Source organism: Microplitis mediator, chromosome 3 (genome assembly GCF_029852145.1).
Source record: "Microplitis mediator isolate UGA2020A chromosome 3, iyMicMedi2.1, whole genome shotgun sequence".
Classification (NCBI taxonomy): Eukaryota; Metazoa; Arthropoda; class Insecta; order Hymenoptera; family Braconidae; genus Microplitis; species Microplitis mediator.
In genome coordinates, this window is record NC_079971.1 from 25213878 (window position 1) to 25236433 (window position 22556).

Consider the following 22556-nt stretch of genomic DNA (forward strand, 5'->3'; position numbering starts at 1 on the left):
ATATTTATTTATGCGCATGCGCAGTAAAATATTTCAGGTTAACGAAAACTCGGAGCTTGACACGAAATAAAAAATAACCTAGTGCTCAAAAAGCCGAAAGTAAATTTTTTAAAAAAACAAAAATTCAAATTCAAATTTAAAAATGGCCCAGAATAATTCGCGGCGAAGTGATGCTACGACATCATCATCTGGAATAGAAACTGGTGAAGTGAATAATATAAATGGTGATGAATCAGCTATCAGTACATCGATGACAACAACAACAACAACGACAACAACAAGTGGACATCAGTCATCAGGAAATAACATCAATGGAGAAGCTGATGATTTTCCTGGTAACCGATCCCCGTACAGTGAAAACGCCGAAGAAAAAGTCGCGGACTCTGCTGGAGATGGTAAGAAATCGGGTTTAAATACTTCAGTAAACAGCAACAATGCAACTCCAGTAAAAAGCAAATCGAAAAAACGTAAAAAGACACCCAGAGATGCTACGGCGCCCAAGCAACCGCTCACTGGTTACTTCAGATTTTTAAATGACCGCCGGGACAAAGTGAGGAATGAAAACCCGAATATGTCATTTGCTGACATAACTAAATTTCTTGCTGCTGAATGGAGTTCACTTCCTGGTGAGCAGAAGCAGCAGTATCTCATCGCTGCTGAACAAGACAAGGAGAGATACAACCGCGAGTACAGTGACTACAAACAAACTGAAGCGTATCGTTTGTTCAGCGAGAAACAATCGATGGACAAACAAAATGACAAGAAAGTAACTGATGGCACAACAAATCCCGACCCGATTGTACGTAGAAATTTTACTTTTGAACAGTGATGGGCATACTTAAGTACATTTGTATTTTAAGTACTAATTAAGTAATAAATACTTTGATATATAATCATTTTTTTTTTGTAGAGTAAAAATATGAAAGTAATTAGTATTTTGAACAAGTACTAAATACGACATACCGAAGTACTTAGTATTTTATTTATTATCTAATTACAAATACTTTTAATTTTTCCTAGTACTAAATACAATAGTATTTAGTATTTTATTTTTAAACTAAATAAGAATACTTTTGTACTCATAGAACGGTTCAAGTACTAAGTACATTTGTACTGAGATTAAAAGTTGCATTTAAGTACTAGATCATTGGTATTTCTAACAAAAAATAATTAAAAACTCCCAGAGTATTTTTTAGATTGACTATAGAAGTCGAGCCAATAATAAATTAAAACGATTAAACCTTTTAACTCTACAAGAACTTTTTATTTTAAATTTTATGTCAATAAAAAAAAGTTTTTTTTTTTTTTTAAGAACCCGTAAAGAAATGATGTTATAAAATTTTATATAATCATTTTTGCTCGGGTATATAAAAATGATTGATTAGATTACTGGTTGAAGCTGAAACATAAACTGTACGCGTGCACTTATTTGAACTAAACAGTATAAATTTGACAATAATATATTAATATCATCTAATGAATAAATTTGACTATTAAAATCTTAGGAGTGCAATAGTATATTCAAAAATGATAATTTTAAGTCTCAATCGTCGTATGTAAAGTTCTGGTAGTGATAGAATAAGTATTCAAAATTTTTTTTTAATAGATACTGTGACAATTATAAGTTCTAATTACAATTATGCTTAGTACTTATATCAAATTTAAGTAAAAAGTACTACAACAAGTACAATGTATTTAGTATAGATAAATCGTAAAAAATACCAAGTTACAAACTATTTAGTACTTTGTCTGTTTCTGAGGATAAGTATTTTTTAGACACGTACCAATAATTCATTTGGGTTTCAAGTCTAATTTTACTTAAATACTCAGTATTTATTAAATCCTATTTTGCCCATCCCTGCTTTTGAATATTAAGCGCGGTTTTTAAATATTTGAATTTTTCACAGGAAAATTTATCCGAAAAAGACAACGACGGGTTCTCTGGTTTTGACATTCCGATTTTTACTGAAGAATTTCTCGACCACAACAAAGGTATGAAATTTAAAAATTTTAGATAAATTTTATTTATACAAATAATGTCATAAATTTTTAGCATGCGAATCTGAATTACGGCAGCTGAGAAAAGCGACATCAGATTGCGAGTCACAGAATGCTGTTCTTCAGCGTCATGTTGACAGTCTGCATGCTGCAGTAAATCGCTTAGAATCAGAAACAAACCAGCAACGAACGACCAATCAGTCACTGCAACGTCATCTTGATACATTGAGAAATCAATTGGCCAGTTGTTTTTCTTCTGTTCCTCTCAAAGGTTTATTTTTATTCAAACATTTATAAATACTCCTGATATCTGATGATAATTTATCAGTATCAAGTTGAAGATTACGGACATGAATATCAGAATTTAATTATTTTTAGCAGAAGCACTCAGTTGTAATATTTGTGATGCTAAAAGTAGCATTCCGATGACAATTTAAAATTTTTTAATTATCGGGTCAATTGTCAAAAAATTTTTTTAATGTCAATTACAATTTAAAAAATCAACTCAATTAATTTTATTAAAAAAATACACAATATATTTATATATATATTATAAAATAAATTATTTATATTTACAGGAACTCATGACGGTGCCAATTTACAAAATATCGACAGCTATATTGAGCGATTGGAATATTTATTAAGCGGTGGTGGGATGAATTCCGAGCCGTCATTCCGAAACTCTGTACAAAATGCGATTGCTCAATTCGATTTAATAGGATGACCTTCATCTCCATCTTCACCAGCTGCTATTCAACACCAACAATCACCAGTACCATTACCGGCCATATCCTCATCAAATGTCGCAACAATTAATTTGAAATATCGTTCCTCGACACGACACTCTCACAAAAAGTGATGCGTTAATCGCAGTACAAATAATTAATCAATTAATTAAATTTTTTCATTTATTTTTTTCACGTGTTCTGTGAGTTTAGTTGACAGTTCTCTGAAACATAAAAATTTAAGTTTAAATTTAAGTACACCCTGACAGGGATAAGATGTCAAGTTGACTGCAAAAACTTTATGGCGAAAATAATTGACGGTAATTTGTAAGTAAAAATTTTACTCTTAAAGTTTTTTATGTCCGCAACTTGATGTTAACTTTCTGATTCAATTACGGGTGTAGATTTACGTCAACTTGTAGTTCATGTTGTAATCAAATTGCAGTCAAAACTTTGATAGCAAAATTTTCTAGTTAGAAAGCTGTTGTCAATCAGTTGCAATTAAATTGACTACTTCAGTCTGTTGACTACAAGCTGTCAACTTTCTGAGAAAATTGAAGGCAACTTTTCGTCAACTAATGGGATGTCAACTTTCTCAGAAAGTTGGTGCCCAGTTGTCAGTTTATGGAAATTTTTGCGTTTAACTTGACAACAAATTGCTGCACTAAGATGTCGCTAACTTGTCAGTTTTGCTGTCAATAATTCAAATTAAAAAATCCAAAGATACCTGAGTGATTTAGCATTCTGAGGATGACAATTTCTTTGTAATTTAACAATACCCTGTTGTACTTCTGTAATTATTTTTATTTTCAAATCATGTGTGTTAATTGACTGTACGATTTCCCAAGTAGCCAGGGAATTTGACAGCAAATAATTTATCAAAGTCGTCGCAATCGTATTTGATAATTTATTTCTGGAAAATAAAAATAATAATTTTTAAATAAAACTAATATTCAAATTACCATCAAAAAATTACTTTACCTCAAATTTGAATCGTGTTTATAATAATAATTAGCGCAAACATTATTGATAAATTTAATTGTCTGAGATTTGTGGGGATGATGCTCATGAAGACGAATGTAAGCCTCAATAATATGACCCGTGCAACGGGAGACGATGAACTCAGTGATATATTTTTTCGATTGGGACACAGAAATTTCCAGGAGACTGCTGATGAGAGCCATCACCAGGTAGCAGTATTTGTGCAGCGAATTGTCTGCTGATATTTTCAAAAGTGTTGACAACTTTTCAATGATAAATTTACAGAAATCGGCGGCGGTGTCGGTGAAGCACCGGGTCAGTGATTCGGAGACACGGAAGCTTTTGTCCGGTGGGTTCTCAGTGACAAGCAGCGGCAAGTATGTTTGTAATAAATCGGATGTCAAGTTGAAAAGGGTCACGTCATTCTTCGCGTTGGCAGACTCCAGTCCCAGCACGACCATCGAAAATATTTTCTTGGCCAGATGTCGAAGATACGCGTCCTCTTTATTCTTGAGTATCACAAATTTATTTACGTAATTTAGCAGCATGCTGGCATGAGTTTTTGTGTGCAGCATTGCGCCACAGCACAAAAATATCGTACCCAGACATCTGTATATCCACCAAGACAGTTCACTGTCCTGAGTGTCGGGTCTTATTGGTGTCAACGCCCACTTGTCAAGATTACCCAAGACCGCCCGAGTTTTAACATCCAGAGCCGTAATTTCCGAGTCTTGTTCAAGAGCCCGACGTCTGTTGGCCAGCGCCATGGTCCAGCTGATCAACGACTCGGGATTTTCAACGAATTTATCCCTGTCATGTTGACTGAATAAATTTTTGAAATCATCTAGTTCAACAACAAAACGTTTTATTGTTTTAATTTCGCTGACGGCTGATGAATCCTGGCCGTGGATGCAGCACTTGAGCCAGGCCTGGGTCACAAGCAAATTAAAATTTTTAATTTCCCTCAAAGACACCAGCTCGGGATTATCCAGGACGGCAGCCAAGTAGCAGCTGATGATCCGGGCGTCTTTTACTTTGAGGGTCGAGGTGAAGTGAATGAAAAGCGACGCAGCTTCTTGACGATTCGCTTCCGCGGTTTCTCTGTTCCTGGATGCCTGGACGGTAAATCCCACAGCAAGTCCAGCGATTTCTTGATAGTAATCACCGGCTGCTGAAAATACCATCGTGCGAACGCACCCGACGACATTCACCATCAGCGCAGCGAGCATACTGTTGTCCTTCGTGCTGTCAATCAACGACAGCTTGTTCAAAATATCCTGAATTATTTTAAGCAGCACCGGGACCTTATTCTTTGGACACTCGCGCAAGTACCGATCGATCCAACCTCCAATAAAATTGTGCTCTCCGTGATCAAGTTTGTCGCTGACCGCAATCAGCGTCGCCAGAGTGTCAATGAACGTGGACATCATCGTCCTGGCCAGCTCGTCTTGCCTGCAGCAGATGACGTTGACTACTTGGATGTACCGATCAGCAACCGGCTGCAAGTTCAAATTATTCTCCATGTAAACCAGCAGAGCGCAGAGCTGCCCCTTCCAGCTCAGCAGAATACGCCTCCGAAAATTTTCATCTTCCTGCTGCTGCTGATGATGAACTGGCGGCAAAAGGTCCAGCATTATCGCGCAGACATTCGCAGTGTCAGCAGTCGTGACCGCCAGGGTTAAAAAAAGCGAAATGAAATTAACTAACGCGGCTTCATTGAACTCTTGGACTTTGCTCTTGGTAAATTTCGAACAAATCCGTCCTTTCACTTGATGCCAGTGGTTTGATTTTCTACCGCCGACAGTTTGCTCGTGGCTGCGCTTCAGCACGTGGCCTAAAAAATTTAAAAACATCCCGTAACTTGACTCCGCCTGATCTTTCGACGCGCATTCAATCCTTTCCTTTACTTGTCTCAGCATATCAGCCGGAGTTTTTCTGTCCATTGACACTGACCAGAGACCCTGGGAAGTCAGGAACGGCTGGTCCAGCCGCCGATGGAAGCATTCCCACAAATTGTTGATGATCATTATTTTGAACGGCCACCAGTCGGTCGTAAGTTTCTTCAGAACTGGAATGACAACTCGAAGTTCTTCGTCGACGTCATCTGGCTGCCGTGAAAATCCTCGAAGCACCCGATCTATTTTGTCATAATTCGCTGCCACTCTTCCGCTCTCCGGGCCATCAAAAATTCCATCTCTGCTGTAGCCTTGGAGTTGCGCTAAATGATAAATCAACCAGACACTAAACAATTCTATTTTTACCGTCTGTTGAATTTTATCTAGCGCGCAATTTACGTAATCCCAGAACGTGGACAATTCAAATTTGTTGTGATCCTCGATGACGAACTGGATCATCAGCCACAACTCTCGCGCGCAGGTGCAACTGTACGGAGTTTTGAATTTCAAATCGCTGCAATTTACCCGCTCAAATATTTTTAATGAAACGTAGACCAGGTCATCGATTACCAGCTCAATTGTTTTGCTGAAGTCATTTACCAGCGTGTCCATTATCGCGTTGAATTTGACAGCTCGTACGTAAGTAAATAAAATAATTAACCAGCGTAACTCCAAGTGCATGTGGTACAGATGAAACTCTGGTTGGTTGCACTGGTTACCGATATTTGAAACCGCGTAATGAAAAATACTCGCGGGTACACTGGACCTCAGTCTGCTGATGAATTTCTTTATCACCAGCAAAATTTTATCCACGTCTTGGAAATTCAGCAGCTGATTCATCTCCATGTTGATCCACTCGGCTCCAATACTGCTGATATATCTGATGACGTAGTCCAGTAAATTACAAATTGATTTTCTGATCTCGTATAAATTTTTTTTTTCAGTTTCATCATCACCCTGGTCTAGGATCCGCGCGTTGGATTTTTCGTATCTCATTAAAATTCTCAAGTTGATCCTGGAATTTTAAATAAAATTTAACTCCCGCCAATAGTTAATTGAATAATTAATTAAATAAATAAATAATTAAAATGTACTCTACGCATTCGATAAGCGGCTTCAGATAAAAAATAGCAGAAGCTCCTGGCAGATCATAATCGAACAGCAGAACCCGGTCATCGATAACCTGAAATTTATACTCATTGCAATTATCATCTAATTGCTGTTTCATGAGTGCCGCGATTTTGCTCAAATTACTGTCATTTAAATTAACTTTCCCGCCACAATTAAATGTCACAAATTTACCAGCTTCCATTTTTATTTTTATTTTTAATTAATTATTAAAATTTTGGTTTACGCGAAACTTTAACGCGGGAATTTTTTTTGTTTTACCGGTAGCATTTAAAATATCTACAGTTTGTGGTAAACTTGACCCGCAGAAAGAATAAACTTCGGAACTTTCTCCCACTACCGCGGATTTCAAACTGCGCGCGCGCAGAAAGAAGTGGGAGGAAAATTTAGCGCGCGAAATTCAAAGTGGGGGTAAAACCGAAAACACCCGAAGCTCGCGGTTTTGTTTAGAGAATTAAAATCAGCTGGTTATTTTTTAAAAATATATATAAATATATATGATATTTATGTGGTATCAAACTATAGACACGTGATATGGCTGATGGCGACCATCATGGACGAGGATTATCAATTTAATAATTAAGTACAACAAAGTAAACAGACAATAAACATATAAATATATCACTAATTTATTGGAGTGGAATTCTATATATATTTTACATATAAAAAAAATATATGATGGTAAATAAATAAAAAAGTTATTTTTAAATAGCATGTGGATGAAAATGTACTTGCGGCATGTAAATGAACGCGGTATGGTGATAAAAAACATATATATTTTCAGTATTACTCCGTAGAAATAAATATCAGTTGATATATTTACAAAAAAAGTGGTCAGTAAATTTACCAGACGATATATTTATTATTTTTTATAAAGAAATGACTAGTTGAGTCCAAGATGAGTTTTCTGGAGCTTGGCGATGGGGTGAATATTTTATTTATATATAAATATATATATATTTTTAATTATTTATTGTAATCATGATTTATATTTGTAGCCGCCATTGCTACAAGCGATATTTCTTGGAGATGTCCAGGAAATTCGCGCTTTGTTGGCGACGCAGCAGGAAAACGTACACTGGCAGGATGAGGAGCAACGTTCTTTGCTCCACGCATCAGCTTTCATGTAAATTTATTTTATATTTGTCTAATTTTCATATTTTCCTGCATTGAAACTGAGTTCTAATGATCAGAGCAGTTGGAGTAAGAGAATTTGTGACCAACTTGCCCGCAATCTTGGCCAAGATCTGCAATAAAAAAATATCCAGGCCTAGAATTTTGGTGTAGCTCAGGATTTTATGATAAATTTAATTGTCAACTTGATAGTCAGGGTCCAGGTGATGATTTTGCTGGCAATCTTGGCCAAGATCTGCAATAAAAAAATATCTAGGCCTAGAACTTTGGCTGAGTAGCTCAAGATTTTGTCAGGATTGCAATCAGGACAATAGAATTTGATAGGTCTGATTGTCAACTTGACAGTCAGGGTCCAGGTGATGATTTTGCTGGCAATCTTGGCCAAGATCTGCAATAAAAAAATATCTAGGCCTAGAATTTTGGTGTAGCTCAGGATTTTATCAGATAAATTTAATTGTCAACTCGATAGTTGGGGTTCAGTTGATGATTTTCAGCCTGGTCTGGGCGGGAGAATTAAAAATTCTAGTTTTGATGCAGGTGATTTGAAGATCTGATTATTCATAAAAATCTAACGAATAAATTTTATTTCAGTGGAGATCCAGACATCCTTGAAACACTAATTTTAAATGGAGCGGGCGTTAATAACAAAGACAAATGTTGGCGTACGCCATTACATCGCGCCTGTTGTTCGGGGAATGAGTCAGCGGTTGAAGTTTTGCTTAAACATGAGGCAGCGGTAAATGTACGTGACCGCAATTGGCAAACGCCATTACACTTTGCAGCGGCAAACAACGCCGTCGAATGCGCACGTTTGATTATTCCAAAGTTGTTCAATAATATTAATTTGACGGACCGACGTGGTCGGACTTGTTGGCATCATGCGGCCTCGAATGGACATGTCGAGATGACTAAATTGCTGCTGGAGCAGCCGGGCTGTGCTATCAATGCGCGGGACAAAATGGACCGACGTGCGCTGCATTACGCAGCCTCGGAGGGCCACGAGGAAATAGTGAGAATTTTGCTGGACCATGGAGCCGAGATCGACGTCAAAGATCGTAATCTGTACACTCCCTTGCACGGTGCAGTTGCTGCTGGTAAATTCGGGTGCCTGAGGATTTTAATTGAAGCTGGAGCTGACATTGAAGCTAAAAATGTTTATGGTAACACTCCGCTGCACGTCGCCTGCTTGAATGGTCACGCTGCCGCGGTGGCAGTTCTTATTTACCACGGATCCAATATCGAGGCCGTCAATTACCGGGGCCAGACTCCGCTGCATGTGGCAGCTGCAAGTACACTCGGTGTCAGTTGCCTAGAAATTTTACTTAGCGCCGGTGCTGACATAAACGTCCAGTCCCAGGATGGCCGGACTCCATTGCACATGACCGCAATACACGGAAGATTTACGCGGTCCAAAAGTCTGCTAGATGCTGGAGCTTCCCCGGATACTCGTGATAAAAACGGCAACACTGCGCTTCATATCGCCGCTTGGTTAGGCCACGAGTGTTTGACGACAACGTTACTGGACTGCGGGGCATCACCGGCTGCTCGCAATGCTGAGCAACGTACGCCCTTGCATCTGAGTTGTCTTGCCGGTCACATTGAGGTCTGCCGTAAATTACTCCAAGTCGACAATAAAAAAATAGACTCACGTGACATCTGCGGTCGGACGCCACTGCACTCGGCAGCATTCAAAGGTTCCGTTGATTGTCTCGATCTTTTGTTGTCAAGTGGAGCCAATTTCCGTTTGTCGGACAACGACAACAGACTGGCGCTTCATTATGCCGCTAGCCAAGGCCACTACTTGTGCGTCTTTACCCTGGTCGGTTATGGCAGCGACCCAAATGCCCAAGATGTCAATGGCGCGACGTGTCTTCATCTGGCCGCTTCATCAGCTTCCAACTCAATGAACCACAACAATGGCGACAATGCCGGCGAGTGTGTGAGATATCTGCTGAATCACAGAGCAGACTCAAACATTCGCGACAAGCGGGGATTCACGGCAATTCATTACGCAGTTGCTGGAGGTAATCAGCCGGCATTGGAAGCACTTCTGTATGTATCAGCAACAATTATCACAAACAATCAGTCTCCTGCATCATCAAACGTCTCCAAAAGTAATCCACCGTCTCCGTCAATACGACAGGGTGACAATTCGGTATCACCTGCAGCATCACCGTCAGCCGCAGCCTCAAATCTGTCAGCATCCGCAATAATGAACCAGCCCCAGCAGCAACTGACCAATCACCCCAACAATCCAGCGCTGACTCCCCTCCACTTGGCGGCTTATCACGGCCATGGTGAAATCTTACGTCTGTTACTGCCACTGTTTCCTAGCACAAACATACGCGAAGACACCGGCAAGACCCCACTGGATCTGGCAGCTTATCGCGGACACGAACAATGCGTCAGGTTGCTGCTGCGTTGCGCGGCTCTGGTTTCCGTTCAAGACAACGTCACGCGACGTACACCAGTACACTGTGCTGCAGCAATGGGACACACGGACTGTCTTAAATTATTGCTGGAAAACATGGAAGATCACACGGTCATCGACCGGTATGACATCAAGCATCGGACTGCTCTGACACTTGCGGTAGCGAATCGGCATCAGGAGTGCGCACTAATTTTACTAAAATACAAAGCTGACTGTAATTTACCTGACATAAATAAACACACGCCTTTATTCCGTGCTGTGATACACGAAAAAGATCATCCGCTGGTTGAACTTTTGCTGGAACACGGAGCGCGAGTTTCTATCCAAGATAATTCTGGTAAAACTCCAGCTCATTTAGCAGCCGCATGTGGAAGGTTTTTATTTTTTTTATTATAATTAATTAGTTGATGGATTGGTTGGTTTAATTTTAGCTGATGTGTAATTTAATTGCAGACTCAAAGCATTGGCAGCTCTGCTGAAATCGGATCCAAGCGCGATCTCACTAAAAGACGATCAAGGTTGCACTGTTTTGCACTGGGCCTGCTACAATGACCACCCGGACTGCGTCGAGTATCTCCTGGAGCAGAACCTCGTGGAGACGTTGGAGAGCAACCCATTCTCTGCTGTCCACTGCGCAGTTCATCAGGGTTCAGCGGAATGTCTGAAACTCCTGATTGACAAATTTGGCGGGCAAGCAGTAGCTGCTGCGCCGCGAGACACTCCTGGAGGAAGACTCGCTCTCCATGTTGCGGCTGCTGCAGGCTCTGTCGAGTGCGCGAAACTTATTCTACACTCGGTGGGTGCTAGTCTTGGAGGTCTTGAGGCCCAAGATTACGCTGGTCGGACTCCGCTACTCAGCGCTGCGCTTGCTGGGCAAACTGCTACCATTGGTACTCATTTATATATAAATCAGTGATGGGCATACTTAAGTACATTTGTACTTTAAGTACTAATTAAGTAATAAATACTTTGATATATAATAATTTTTTTTTTGTAGAGTAAAAATATGCAAGTAATTAGTATTTTGAACAAGTACTAAATACGACATACCGAAGTACTTAGTATTTTATTTATTATCTAATTACAAATACTTTTAATTTTTCCTAGTACTAAATACAATAGTATTTAGTATTTTATTTTTAAACTAAATAAGAATACTTTTGTACTCATAGAACGGTTCAAGTACTAAGTACATTTGTACTGAGATTAAAAGTTGCATTTAAGTACTAGATCATTGGTATTTCTAACAAAAAATAATTAAAAACTCCCAGAGTATTTTTTAGATTGACTATAGAAGTTGAGCCAATAATAAATTAAAACGATTAAACCTTTTAACTCTACAAGAACTTTTTATTTTAAATTTTATGTCAATAGAAAAAAGTTTTTTTTTTTTTTTAAGAACCCGTAAAGAAATGATGTTATAAAATTTAATATAATCATTTTTGCTCGGGTATATAAAAATGATTGATTAGATTACTGGTTGAAGCTGAAACATAAACTGTACGCGTGCACTTATTTGAACTAAACAGTATAAATTTGACAATAATATATTAATATCATCTAATGAATAAATTTGACTATTAAAATCTTAGGAGTGCAATAGTATATTCAAAAATGATAATTTTAAGTCTCAATCGTCGTATGTAAAGTTCTGGTAGTGATAGAATAAGTATTAAAAATTTTTTTTTAATAGATACTGTGACAATTATAAGTTCTAATTACAATTATGCTTAGTACTTATATCAAATTTAAGTAAACAGTACCAAGTACAATGTATTTAGTATAGATAAATCGTATAAAATACTAAGTTACAAACAATTTAGTACTTTGTCTGTTTCTGAGGATAAGTATTTTTTAGACACGTACCAATAATTCATTTGGGTTTCAAGTCAAATTTTACTTAAATACTCAGTATTTATTAAATCCTATTTTGCCCATCCCTGATATAAATTATATTTTTGCTAATTAAATATTGATGCTAATTATTTTGATGCAGAATTATTGCTCGAGTGGAAGGCCAATATCCAAGCAGTTGACGCAGGAAACAACACCGCGCTTCACTTGGCCTGTCAGCGACGACATTCAGCAGCTGCGTCGCTGCTACTGGACACTATCGAGTCATCCCAGTCTTTATTGAACTCAAATGACAATTCTCAGAAGTCCCATTCCAAGAAAGTCCTGATCGTCAACATGACAAACAAACAATTAAAGACTCCGCTACATCTCGCTGCGAGAAATGGCCTTGTTGGCGTAAGTTTTACTAAAATTCTTGACTTTATTCAAAAGTTTTATAATTATTGTAATTATTCCAGGTGACGAGACGACTTATTCAATTAGGAGCCAGCGTAGTTGCCGTTGATTCCGATGGACTGACTCCTGCCCTGGCTTGCGCTCCCAATGCCGCAGTTGCTAAATGTCTAGCGACAATTCTTGCCGCGCATGGTAATTATTTAATTAATTAATTAATTAAATTGATATTAATTACACGACTAATTATGATATTTGTAACATTCAGGTCAAAATTGGGAGTCAACTCAGCAGCCCTCGATTCAACAAACGTCAGAAATTTATTTGAACGGCAGAGATTCACAGCATAGCTCGGACTCGGAATTTTACTGACGACGATTGATCACGCGTTGTCGTTTTTTAAATTATCATTATCATCACCATAATCATAATCATAATCATAATCACTGCTTGCATTCATTCATCACCAAATTAATAATACCATCTATTAAAATTAGATAACGTGAGATATAAATTTTATTATTAATTTGTTAATTAATTCCAGGCGAATTCCATTAAGTTTGAATTTCCCGCAGTTTTTACTCCCACTGGGTTACGTTGTCTCCCACCCGATGCTACACATTGGTCTATAATATATATAAAAGTATATTACATATCAAGGGAGTAAAAGAGGACATTTCGATCCATGTGTATAATGGGCCTTTTTATCACAATTCAGCGCAAGCGCATCCGTCATTTTTTAAAGGCGGCAATTCAAAAGTTTCGGACTCTTTTCATACAAATTGCAGAGCACAGACGTATAAAGTCTGGAAAATATGACGGATATTGAGACATGCGCACGAGAATGTCGTCTTTCCCTCCTTGTGTATGCGATTTTTCACCAGATCTACACCTGAAAGTTTAAATTTCTGCTTCTTCTTGAAAAAGAAATGGCGCATGCGCTAATTTTTGTCACTTGTATCAGAAATTTAAACTTTCGGTACATGGGGTAAAAATACACTATTTTTGTAGATGTAACGCGCATGCGTAGTTTGCTCTTTATACTCGATAAGTCTGAATTTTCAGGAAATTTCCACTCCATTGACTAGCTGTCAGATTTATTGGAACTCGACTGTAATTAGTTAATTAATTAATGAATTATTAATTATTATTAATGTGCATACGATGGAATTGCTATTTTACATAAAAATAATAAGCCGTCTTTGCTAACGCCTGATATTAAATATTTTACAATAACGTCTATACATAATTCATAAAAAATAAATAAATAAATAAGCTTGCTCAATAGTTATTCTTTATATACATAATAATAATAATTATAAATATACATATATATATATATATATATACTAATCTATTGTAATACCGGTGAAAAGTATGAGATTTTGAATAATGTTTGTATTTAAATCTCCATGTGCACAAAAATTTAAATCAATAAAAAAATGTCAATCATGTATTTTTATTGTAAATATACAATATAGAGGATTTGAAATTTTAATTTTAGATTTTTTTATTTTAAATAATATATATATTTATTATATTAATACATTACATAAAATCATCAGAATCATATCCAGCTTCTGTGTTTGCTGTCATTTTACTGTCGGAAAATAATGATGAGTAGCTCCTGTAATATTTTATTTTCATTAGTCATATTGTCATATATTTTATCATATATTTGTGCAGGACAATTTTTACTGATGCTGCAGGTTGTTGTAAATTACTGTCGCAATCTGAAGGTGACACAAAAATTAGCGATTGCTTGTAAAAATCAAAGACCAGAATTTGCTACGAATTGACATCAGGTTGCGGGAGTAAATTTACATCAACTTGCTGTCCATGACCAGGATCAAATTTACCTGATTTCAGCTTCTTCCTCTCGTTGTTTCTTCTCAGCTTTCTCTTTCTCTCTCAACTCTCTCTGTACTTTTTTTTTATCCTCCCGTTCACTTCTGTCTCTCTGCTCACGTTCAGCTCTCAAATTAGGAGTCTCCGAGCGTTTAGTTTTGTTGAGACGATTGACGACAGTATTAATACGTTTAGGTACATGAATTTTTTTGACATCCTTCTCTTTGTGGAAACCCACTTGCCCTACTTCCATACCCGGTGTTTTTTTTAAATTCGACCACATTGTGTAGACAACGTCGATATCATTGGCTTTGTTTCCTTCAATACTGTTTGCTTTTACTAATTGCGCTGCGTCTTCTAGTACCGACGTAGGTACGTCATCAATTGACTGTCCCTATTTTTAGTGAATTTATATGTTTAAATTTCAAATAATAAATGAGTGTAAATGTGGCAGACATACGACAATCATCAGATGTTCGCTAACCAGTGATGGGCATACTTGAGTACATTTGTATTTTAAGTACTAATTAAGTAATAAATACTTTGATATATAATAATTTTTTTTTTGTAGAGTAAAAATATGCAAGTAATTAGTATTTTTAACAAGTACTAAATACGACATACCGAAGTACGTAGTATTTTATTTATTATCTAATTACAAATACTTTTAATTTTTCCTAGTACTAAATACAATAGTATTTAGTATTTTATTTTTAAACTAAATAAGAATACTTTTGTACTCATAGAATGGTTCAAGTACTAAGTACATTTGTACTGAGATTAAAAGTTGCATTTAAGTACTAGATCATTGGTATTTCTAACAAAAAATAATTAAAAACTCCCAGAGTATTTTTTAGATTGACTATAGAAGTTGAGCCAATAATAAATTAAAACGATTAAACCTTTTAACTCTACAAGAACTTTTTATTTTAAATTTTATGTCAATAGAAAAAAGTTTTTTTTTTTTTAAGAACCCGTAAAGAAATGATGTTATAAAATTTAATATAATCATTTTTGCTCAGGTATATAAAAATGATTGATTAGATTACTGGTTGAAGCTGAAACATAAACTGTACGCGTGCACTTATTTGAACTAAACAGTATAAATTTGACAATAATATAATAATATCATCTAATGAATAAATTTGACTATTAAAATCTTAGGAGTGCAATAGTATATTCAAAAATGATAATTTTAAGTCTCAATCGTCGTATGTAAAGTTCTGGTAGTGATAGAATAAGTATTAAAAATTTTTTTTTAATAGATACTGTGACAATTATAAGTTCTAATTACAATTATTCTTAGTACTTATATCAAATTTAAGTAAAAAGTACTACAGCAAGTACAATGTATTTAGTATAGATAAATCGTAAAAAATACTAAGTTACAAACTATTTAGTACTTTGTCTGTTTCTGAGGATAAGTATTTTTTAGACACGTACCAATAATTCATTTGGGTTTCAAGTCAAATTTTACTTAAATACTCAGTATTTATTACATCCTATTTTGCCAATCCCTGTCGCTAACTTTACTATCATTAATAATAATAATAATTTTTTAATCTGACCCATTTTACCTTTTTTTATTTTCTTACCCTATTGTTATTGTCAATAATTGTTTAACTTACCGGTGCAAGTCGTAAATAAACGTGAGCTGATGAAAATTTATCAACATGGAACCAAACATCTTCTGGCCATCCCCATTTAATTAAATCTTCATCTAATAATTAGTAATTAACATTAAAATTATATTTTTTTCTAATTTGTATGAATATTCAATTTGAATAAAAAATTCAAAATGCAAGTATTTTTTTTTTTAAATTTACTTACTCTCATGTTTATCAACTCCCATAAATAAAACCACTGGAGGCTGGACCACTGAAAAATAAAAATTAATTAAAATAATTGCAATAGATAATGAATTTATAAATAAAAAAATAACCTCACCATCACTTTCAAAATAGTAAACCATTTTTAAAATTTTGTTTGAATTATTAGAGGGAACTATGAATTAAAAATTTATTTATTGATTATTGTTTTTCAAATAAGACTAGCATTTGTGTTAAATATCTGATATAATTTTGTTTGTTATTTACTTATTATTGACAAATTTAATCATCACAATAATTAAAAATGTGATAACATTGAAATGTGGTCAAAAAAAAATTTAATACCAACTGTAGATAAGAAATTTTTAAATAATAAATTGCATACCTTGAGCGCAAAAGCGCTCTGAGGGAACTCTAGTGTCGAAAAGTCGAAATAGACGATGCATTCATATAAAATTGATTCTGTTATTGAAAATTATCTATATTGAATATTTGGATGCTAAAAAAGTAGAAATTTATTTAAAAATAGAAAAAAATCTAGTAAGTTGGTTTTAAATAATTTTTTGCCTGATATTTTCATAAAGTTCATGAAAAAACACACAGTTTAAAAAAAAAGCGTTCATGTTGATACAATTTTCAAAAAGCTATGACTGTTTGAAAAAAACCAAAATTTTCACTCATCATATATGTTGTGAATGGCTCAATGAAAAAATATAAAAAAAATCATGGAAACCTTTTTCAAGAAATTTAAAATGATAACCAAATATTAAATGAATCAGAGTTGAAAATTTCACCAGTAGGATGATTTGGCATGGAATGTCCGGTATATAATTTATTTATAATATACAATCTTTTTATTATGACAATAGCCCTGGTGGAAATGATAATGACCAGGTTTCATATAATTTGCCCGATTCGAAATAAGGGACCAGAGATGTTCTTAATCCTCAATAAAATTAAAATCTCTTCTTTTAGAAGTTATGTTCAATGTGTATAATATATATAAAAATATATATATTTTACATTTATGATATATAATCCGATCATAAGATATTATCTAAAACTCGACAGACGATCGAGGTGTTACTTTATTCATTGACTGACAGATTGAAAAACGGAGGCCAGTTTTTAATTAAGAGTGGACAATTCTGAAGTACTAAAATAGTATTCAAAAATTCAAATTCGGGGACATTAGGCTCTAGAAAGAGGTGCAACAGATTGGGTGCAAATTGAAATTGCATCCTTAGACCAAACCAACATTCCATTTAGAGAATGAATATATTAAAAAATGGTAAAACTCGAATAAGAGAGAATTGGCAAACACCATACTAAAGAGCAGATTTCATCAAATCGTCGAACGGTTATAATTCCAAAAGCCAGAAATCATAGAGAACGAAAAAAATTTAATGAAAAATATATTAAAATACACATCACTATAATAGAGGGAGTTTTTCCAAATAATTTAAAACTTTGCTAATAAATTCGAATATAATGAAGCAATTGAGAGAACAAATAAATGTAATTTTTCTTTATTACTTAAAAGTAATTGCTGTTTTTCTATTATGAGAAAAATCATTTACGGAAATGTTAATATTAAACATCAATGTTACAATGTAAATTAGCATATCTTATATTATCATCACAGAGTAAGTTTCATTCTGTTGAGTCACAGAAGCTGCCGAAAGTGCTTCCAAGTTTAGAACTTATAACTTCTGAAACATATATCTTACCAGGGACACTACAAACAGCTGGGCGCCATCTCGTGGCGAGCACCGAACTGCTTTCCCACTGCTACTGCCTAGCACTGGTGACTTTCCCCTTCTCTACATATATCTTTTCTCCCAATAAATTTTTTCTTGATTTAAAAAGGGTCTGAATTTTGTTCTCTGTCACACTCAAGTCGATGAACGGTACTATCTCTGTTTCACTTTCGCAATGAATGGAAACTTTGTCTACGTCATGGAGAATAGAGTCTCTACTCTCCATGGTCTACGTTTTTCTTTTATACAAATGAACAATTTGAAAAATGAAAACGTAGGTTACTATATTATGAAACAATGCATCGATCTTCTTTCTTCTTTTTAAGTTTAGAGATTTTGTTTGAGAAAAAAAATTAATTTTACGATAACTGAATTTTATTGATTAAAAATTACATTTAATAAAGAATTTAAATATATAAATTTTAGATGAATTATTTTTAAATTATTTAGAATATTTTTTTTACACTTTACTTTAGCAGCGACCATTTAAGTTGCTCTTTAGCTGATTGCAATACCTGTAAGCAAAATAACATTTTTTAAATCAAAATTATAGCTCAGCTTCTTTAAATAAAAAAACAAACAAAAAATTTTTTTCGAATTAAATTCTCTAGCCAGAATCAGTAATTGAATTTTTTTAAATTGAAATTTTGAAGTATAAAAAGATTATCTTCGCAATTAAAATTCTAGTAAAACTGTAAAATTTGTCTTCAATTAAAACCAAAAGCTGATGCGTTAATTAAAAAATAATTCCTTTAATTATCGTTTAATAAATTACCTGTGCAACTGTTTGCTCTCCCAATGGAATGTCATCAGTTCTCAGTGCAACTCTTTGAACGACACTCGCAGCATCAGCATCGAGTATAATTCTAAATAAAAAGTAAATCATCAGTACGTTGAGTTGACTTTTCAAAAAAATAATTATCAACAACTAGAACTTACCCTCCATCACAAATTTCATCCATAGCCAGCATCACAATATCCAAACTATCCAACACAGCTCGTTTCTCAACATTCCTTCTCAATATTTGACTTACAGAGTCATACAAACAGTTCAATACGCTCATGAGAATCAACTGGAAGTAATAAATATTAATAGATATTATTTTCACACGAGTTACAATAAGAAATTAAAATTAATTACTCACTTCGTTTTCATATGAACTGCCCATTACGTAAAAATATAAATCAACATTACTCCTGTACACGCAAGTTAATCCATCCAACATAATTATTTCGCTATTTGATCTGTGGGTTTTATTGAACAAATTTTTTTCAAAAGCCTTCTGTTCCTTCGAAGTTGGAAATACATTTTTGTCGTAATATTTAGCAAGGATTCGATGACCATCGTTATCCAAAATTGCCATCCCTTTGATGGTATACAAAGATGGTTCCTATAAATAATAATAGTAATTAATTTTTTTGATGAGTGTAAATGTAATGACAATAAAGTTAGCAGACATTTAAATCTTTTTGGATTTTTTCAACGAAAAAATAAACATTAAAAAAAATATTTTGAAAAATTGCGCGTATAGTTTATGGAATTTCCGGCATGTGCATTTTTTTAGAAATACTTTTTTTTCATTATTTATCTGTTAAAAAAAATATTTTTAAATTTCAAATGTCTGCTAACTTTACTATCATGTAAATGTAGCAGACACGACAATTTTTAAATTACATAAAAAAAAATTAAATTAATAAAATTTTAAAAAAATGCATGTACTGAATTTTGAATTCTCTAAACATGCATTTTTTTATTTTTATTTTATAAGCATTTCAATTCATTATTTCAAAATTTTTAAAAATTGTCAGATGCCTGCTAACTTTACTGTCATATTTTTTCGAGTAAAATTATGCAGTACACAGAAAAAAAATATTTTTCGGCGCAAAAAATTTTTGAATGAATTGAATGAATTGAAAATAAAAATTTTCTTGAGAAAATTTCTTACGTCAAAAAAATTTTTGTAGTTAGAAAATTTTTTAAATTCACAATGCAGTTTTTTTCGCGCCAAAAAATTTTTCTTTCTTTGTCGAGTAAAAACATTTAAATTCAAATTTAAATATTTAATTAATTTACTTGATTAGTTTTTATATCAGAATTTAAATGAAACATTGCGAGGTTATGATCACAATATTTTGGAGTACGTTGCATGTTTACTAATTATTTGAAAACTACTTTATTTAATTATCTCAGACTTATTACTAAAGAAATTGACCCTTGATCTTAGATTATTTAAATGCGAGTTATTAATATTTATAAACAAAAAAAAACTTACCAACAATTGCCCGTCCATGTTTACGTTGATTTTAGAGACGTGTCAACATATGGGGCGGATATCTATGACGCAGATCTCAATATATACCCTGACAGCACCACTATTAAGTTGGCGCGGAAATTTGATATTTTTTAATAATTGATATACCGAAAAATTGTTCTTTCAATGCTCTTTCAGAATCCACAATTGCTCCAGTCATAAAATGGCTATCAGTGTATAGAATTTAAAAAAAAATTATCTAAAGTTAATATTAATGCGAAGTTAAACGAAATCCGTTGAACACATTTCAGCCTACATAATTTGAAAATTCATATTAAAAATTTGACATGGAGATTTTACTGAAATTTATTTATCAAATTTTGCTTAACTCTCAATTGGTATTAACTAAGTAATTTTTAAAAAATCTATTTTCCCGCGATTGTTCGAAATCATTGTCTATCCTTAAAGAGTGGGGGGAATTATCTAAGATTGTCCCTTTAAAATTAAATCTTTTTTTTAGGAATGATATTCAATAAATACTAATATATATGCGATAATAAATTATTATCCAGTTCTTGACAACTATCGAATCAGTGTGTCAGTATACAGTAGAATTTCCTAGTTTTAGTTTTACCTTTGCACGAAAATTCAAATACGTTCAACACAAAATTGAACGCAACGATCTAAGAAGATCTTATTTTTTGACCTTGGAGATACAACACACCGATTGGGTGCAATTAAAAATTGCACCCGATCACGTAGAGCGTAATATTTGAATTCATACGGAATAAGTGTGAGAGCCGTATTGTTGGACGACACACAAAGTGGCATATTGGCGAACGGCACGATGATCGGAAGTGATGGTTAAAAAAAAAAGTTTGTTGACATTTAAAATCCCCACAAAGGCCCCTTTATCAAGAAAATTGCCTTAGACTCCGAATATAGATAGAAGAAACACAAGTAGAATAAAAATATAAGAACAACATCATCATTGAAGCTGGCGCGAAAGTTCTCGACAGACTATCGAGCCTACTGATAGTGAAATTTTAAGTGATTTCGAGTAAACACATCGAAAATGCCAGTGGTTTTATCGTCTGATTTTGAAAACTTCAGTTTGATGTTCGCTGATAATTTTAGTCATGTACAAAGAAAAGAGTTGCGGGCGAGAAAACAATAATTGGGTGAAATTCGATTTTTTCACAGAGAGACACTGGGATTACAACACACTATAAAGTATGGGCTTTACTAGAAGATGGAATAGGGTAAGTGGTCATATGTAAAATGCGATAATAAATTGTGATTTTCTAAGTTTTAAAATGCGATTTTATCCATTGACGTGATTGATTAACGAAAAAATGGCAGTTATTTTCAAAATTGACTGACCATATCCTCGTATTTAAAAACGTAATTTAGTACACAAAAAATTACAATCAAAAATAATAATTTTCACTCTGTCATGTATCAAAAAAATATTCACACTAGAATTGTTCAGTTTCAAATTGTGTTTATTAATTTTCTTTTAATGATACATTATATTTTACAATGTATTACAATTTGAGTATTGACTAGCTCCTGTTCAAAAAACTTTTATCTAATAGAAGTTTATTTTATATTTAACACATTAGAGCTTTTACAAAGAACTAATCGATCTGTGATTAAGATGGATAAGTAAAAAATACAAATTTCATACACCAGAATCGATCTCAAGCTTAGAATATAATAGTTCTGAAATAAGTTTCTTACCAGAGACAATACAAAAGATGGGCGCGATCTAGTGGCGAGCACCGAACTACTCCCGCTGCTGTTGTCTTGCTCTGGTGACTTCCCTCTCCTCCATGTATAATTTTTCTCCCAAGAAATTTATCCCTTAGTTTAAGCAACTTTTCTGTTTTTGTTCGAGTATAAGAAATTCTTGCGTTAAATAATCGTACTCATTCTGAGAAATTAAATTAATTAATTGGCTGAATTTCTCCGAAAAGTTCTAAAAAAGTTGGAATTTTTAAGTTGATATCAACCCTTTATAATAATGATACTGAAGTTAGCAGACGTCTAATAATTTTTGGGTTTTTTTTTTAGACGATAAACCATAAAAAAAAAGTATTTGAAAAAATTGCACATGTAGTTTTTTAAATTTTCTACATGTGCATATCTTAAGTTTATTTTTTTGCAATTGATTTATTGAAAAACAAAAATTCAAAAATTTTTAAATGTCTGCTATCTTCAGGATCATTTAGGATATGGGTGTTTTGACTCACCTTATATATGAAACTGAAATTTTAAATTATTAATAAATAGAGTGAATAATAAACCAAATTAAATTTAAAAAAA

At 33.9% G+C, this 22556-nt stretch overlaps 5 protein-coding genes across 8 annotated transcripts; 2 read left to right on the forward strand and 3 right to left on the reverse strand.

Moving 5' to 3' along the window:
• Window positions 1-9: 9 nt before the first annotated feature.
• LOC130665651 (high mobility group protein 20A) lies at window positions 10-2722 on the forward strand. Its single transcript, XM_057466121.1, has 4 exons — window positions 10-799; window positions 1908-1992; window positions 2054-2269; window positions 2577-2722. The coding sequence occupies exons 1-4, from the start codon at window positions 143-145 to the stop codon at window positions 2720-2722; spliced, it is 1104 nt and encodes a 367-aa protein (XP_057322104.1). The 5' UTR covers window positions 10-142.
• LOC130665646 (protein MMS22-like) lies at window positions 2484-6911 on the reverse strand. The gene is made up of 4 exons (XM_057466114.1): window positions 6694-6911; window positions 3705-6614; window positions 3451-3636; window positions 2484-2947 (listed from the first exon to the last, which is right to left on the reverse strand). The coding sequence occupies exons 1-4, from the start codon at window positions 6909-6911 to the stop codon at window positions 2893-2895; spliced, it is 3369 nt and encodes a 1122-aa protein (XP_057322097.1). The 3' UTR covers window positions 2484-2892.
• Window positions 2909-13919, forward strand: LOC130665647 (serine/threonine-protein phosphatase 6 regulatory ankyrin repeat subunit A-like). 3 transcript variants are annotated; one of them, XM_057466116.1, is made up of 9 exons: window positions 2909-3050; window positions 7253-7408; window positions 7512-7652; window positions 7726-7853; window positions 8453-10666; window positions 10746-11182; window positions 12289-12542; window positions 12605-12734; window positions 12808-13919. In XM_057466116.1, exons 3-9 carry the CDS (start codon window positions 7626-7628, stop codon window positions 12909-12911), a joined length of 3294 nt encoding a protein of 1097 aa, XP_057322099.1. In that variant the 5' UTR covers window positions 2909-3050; window positions 7253-7408; window positions 7512-7625; the 3' UTR covers window positions 12912-13919. The 3 variants fall into 3 exon arrangements, with proteins under 3 accessions (XP_057322099.1, XP_057322098.1, XP_057322100.1); XM_057466115.1 differs by having other exon boundaries at window positions 7253-7652; XM_057466117.1 differs by lacking the exon at window positions 7253-7408 and having other exon boundaries at window positions 2914-3050.
• Window positions 13920-13936: 17 nt separating this feature from the next.
• On the reverse strand, window positions 13937-16534 carry LOC130665652 (coiled-coil domain-containing protein 25). Its single transcript, XM_057466122.1, has 5 exons — window positions 16335-16534; window positions 16218-16265; window positions 16016-16107; window positions 14399-14781; window positions 13937-14166 (listed from the first exon to the last, which is right to left on the reverse strand). Exons 1-5 carry the CDS (start codon window positions 16357-16359, stop codon window positions 14088-14090), a joined length of 627 nt encoding a protein of 208 aa, XP_057322105.1. The 5' UTR covers window positions 16360-16534; the 3' UTR covers window positions 13937-14087.
• A 1800-nt stretch (window positions 16535-18334) lies between these two features.
• On the reverse strand, window positions 18335-20408 carry LOC130665656 (coatomer subunit zeta-1). Of its 2 annotated transcripts, none has more exons than XM_057466126.1 (5): window positions 20250-20408; window positions 19122-19367; window positions 18916-19049; window positions 18752-18842; window positions 18335-18491 (listed from the first exon to the last, which is right to left on the reverse strand). In XM_057466126.1, the coding sequence occupies exons 1-5, from the start codon at window positions 20265-20267 to the stop codon at window positions 18444-18446; spliced, it is 537 nt and encodes a 178-aa protein (XP_057322109.1). In that variant the 5' UTR covers window positions 20268-20408; the 3' UTR covers window positions 18335-18443. The 2 variants fall into 2 exon arrangements, with proteins under 2 accessions (XP_057322109.1, XP_057322108.1); XM_057466125.1 differs by lacking the exon at window positions 20250-20408 and adding an exon at window positions 20051-20204.
• Between the last annotated feature and the right edge of the window lie 2148 nt (window positions 20409-22556).

Excerpts from the sequence above, each read along its gene's own strand:
- LOC130665652 (XM_057466122.1), bottom strand. The coding sequence starts at position 16,359 with ATGGTTTACTATTTTGAAAGTGATG. Across the intron at positions 16,108-16,217 it reads GGGAGTTGATAAACATGAGA|ATGAAGATTTAATTAAATGG; the intron begins GTAAGTAAATTT and ends ACTAATTATTAG. Across the intron at positions 14,167-14,398 it reads GAGGAAGAAGCTGAAATCAG|GAGCTACTCATCATTATTTT; the intron begins GTAAATTTGATC and ends AAAATATTACAG.
- LOC130665651 (XM_057466121.1), top strand. The coding sequence starts at position 143 with ATGGCCCAGAATAATTCGCGGCGAAGTGATGCTACGACATCATCATCT. Across the intron at positions 800-1,907 it reads CAACAAATCCCGACCCGATT|GAAAATTTATCCGAAAAAGA; the intron begins GTACGTAGAAAT and ends AATTTTTCACAG. Across the intron at positions 1,993-2,053 it reads ATTTCTCGACCACAACAAAG|CATGCGAATCTGAATTACGG; the intron begins GTATGAAATTTA and ends ATAAATTTTTAG.
- LOC130665656 (XM_057466125.1), bottom strand. The coding sequence starts at position 20,125 with ATGCAACGTACTCCAAAATATTGTGATCATAACCTCGCAATGTTTCAT. Across the intron at positions 19,050-19,121 it reads GCAGTTCATATGAAAACGAA|TTGATTCTCATGAGCGTATT; the intron begins GTGAGTAATTAA and ends TATTACTTCCAG. Across the intron at positions 18,492-18,751 it reads GAGAGCAAACAGTTGCACAG|GTATTGCAATCAGCTAAAGA; the intron begins GTAATTTATTAA and ends TTTTGCTTACAG.
- LOC130665647 (XM_057466115.1), top strand. The coding sequence starts at position 7,626 with ATGAGTTTTCTGGAGCTTGGCGATGGG. Across the intron at positions 7,854-8,452 it reads CTCCACGCATCAGCTTTCAT|TGGAGATCCAGACATCCTTG; the intron begins GTAAATTTATTT and ends ATTTTATTTCAG. Across the intron at positions 11,183-12,288 it reads TGGGCAAACTGCTACCATTG|AATTATTGCTCGAGTGGAAG; the intron begins GTACTCATTTAT and ends ATTTTGATGCAG.
- LOC130665646 (XM_057466114.1), bottom strand. The coding sequence starts at position 6,911 with ATGGAAGCTGGTAAATTTGTGACATTTAATTGTGGCGGGAAAGTTAAT. Across the intron at positions 3,637-3,704 it reads AAACACGATTCAAATTTGAG|AAATAAATTATCAAATACGA; the intron begins GTAAAGTAATTT and ends TTTATTTTCCAG. Across the intron at positions 2,948-3,450 it reads CAGAATGCTAAATCACTCAG|AGAACTGTCAACTAAACTCA; the intron begins GTATCTTTGGAT and ends TTTATGTTTCAG.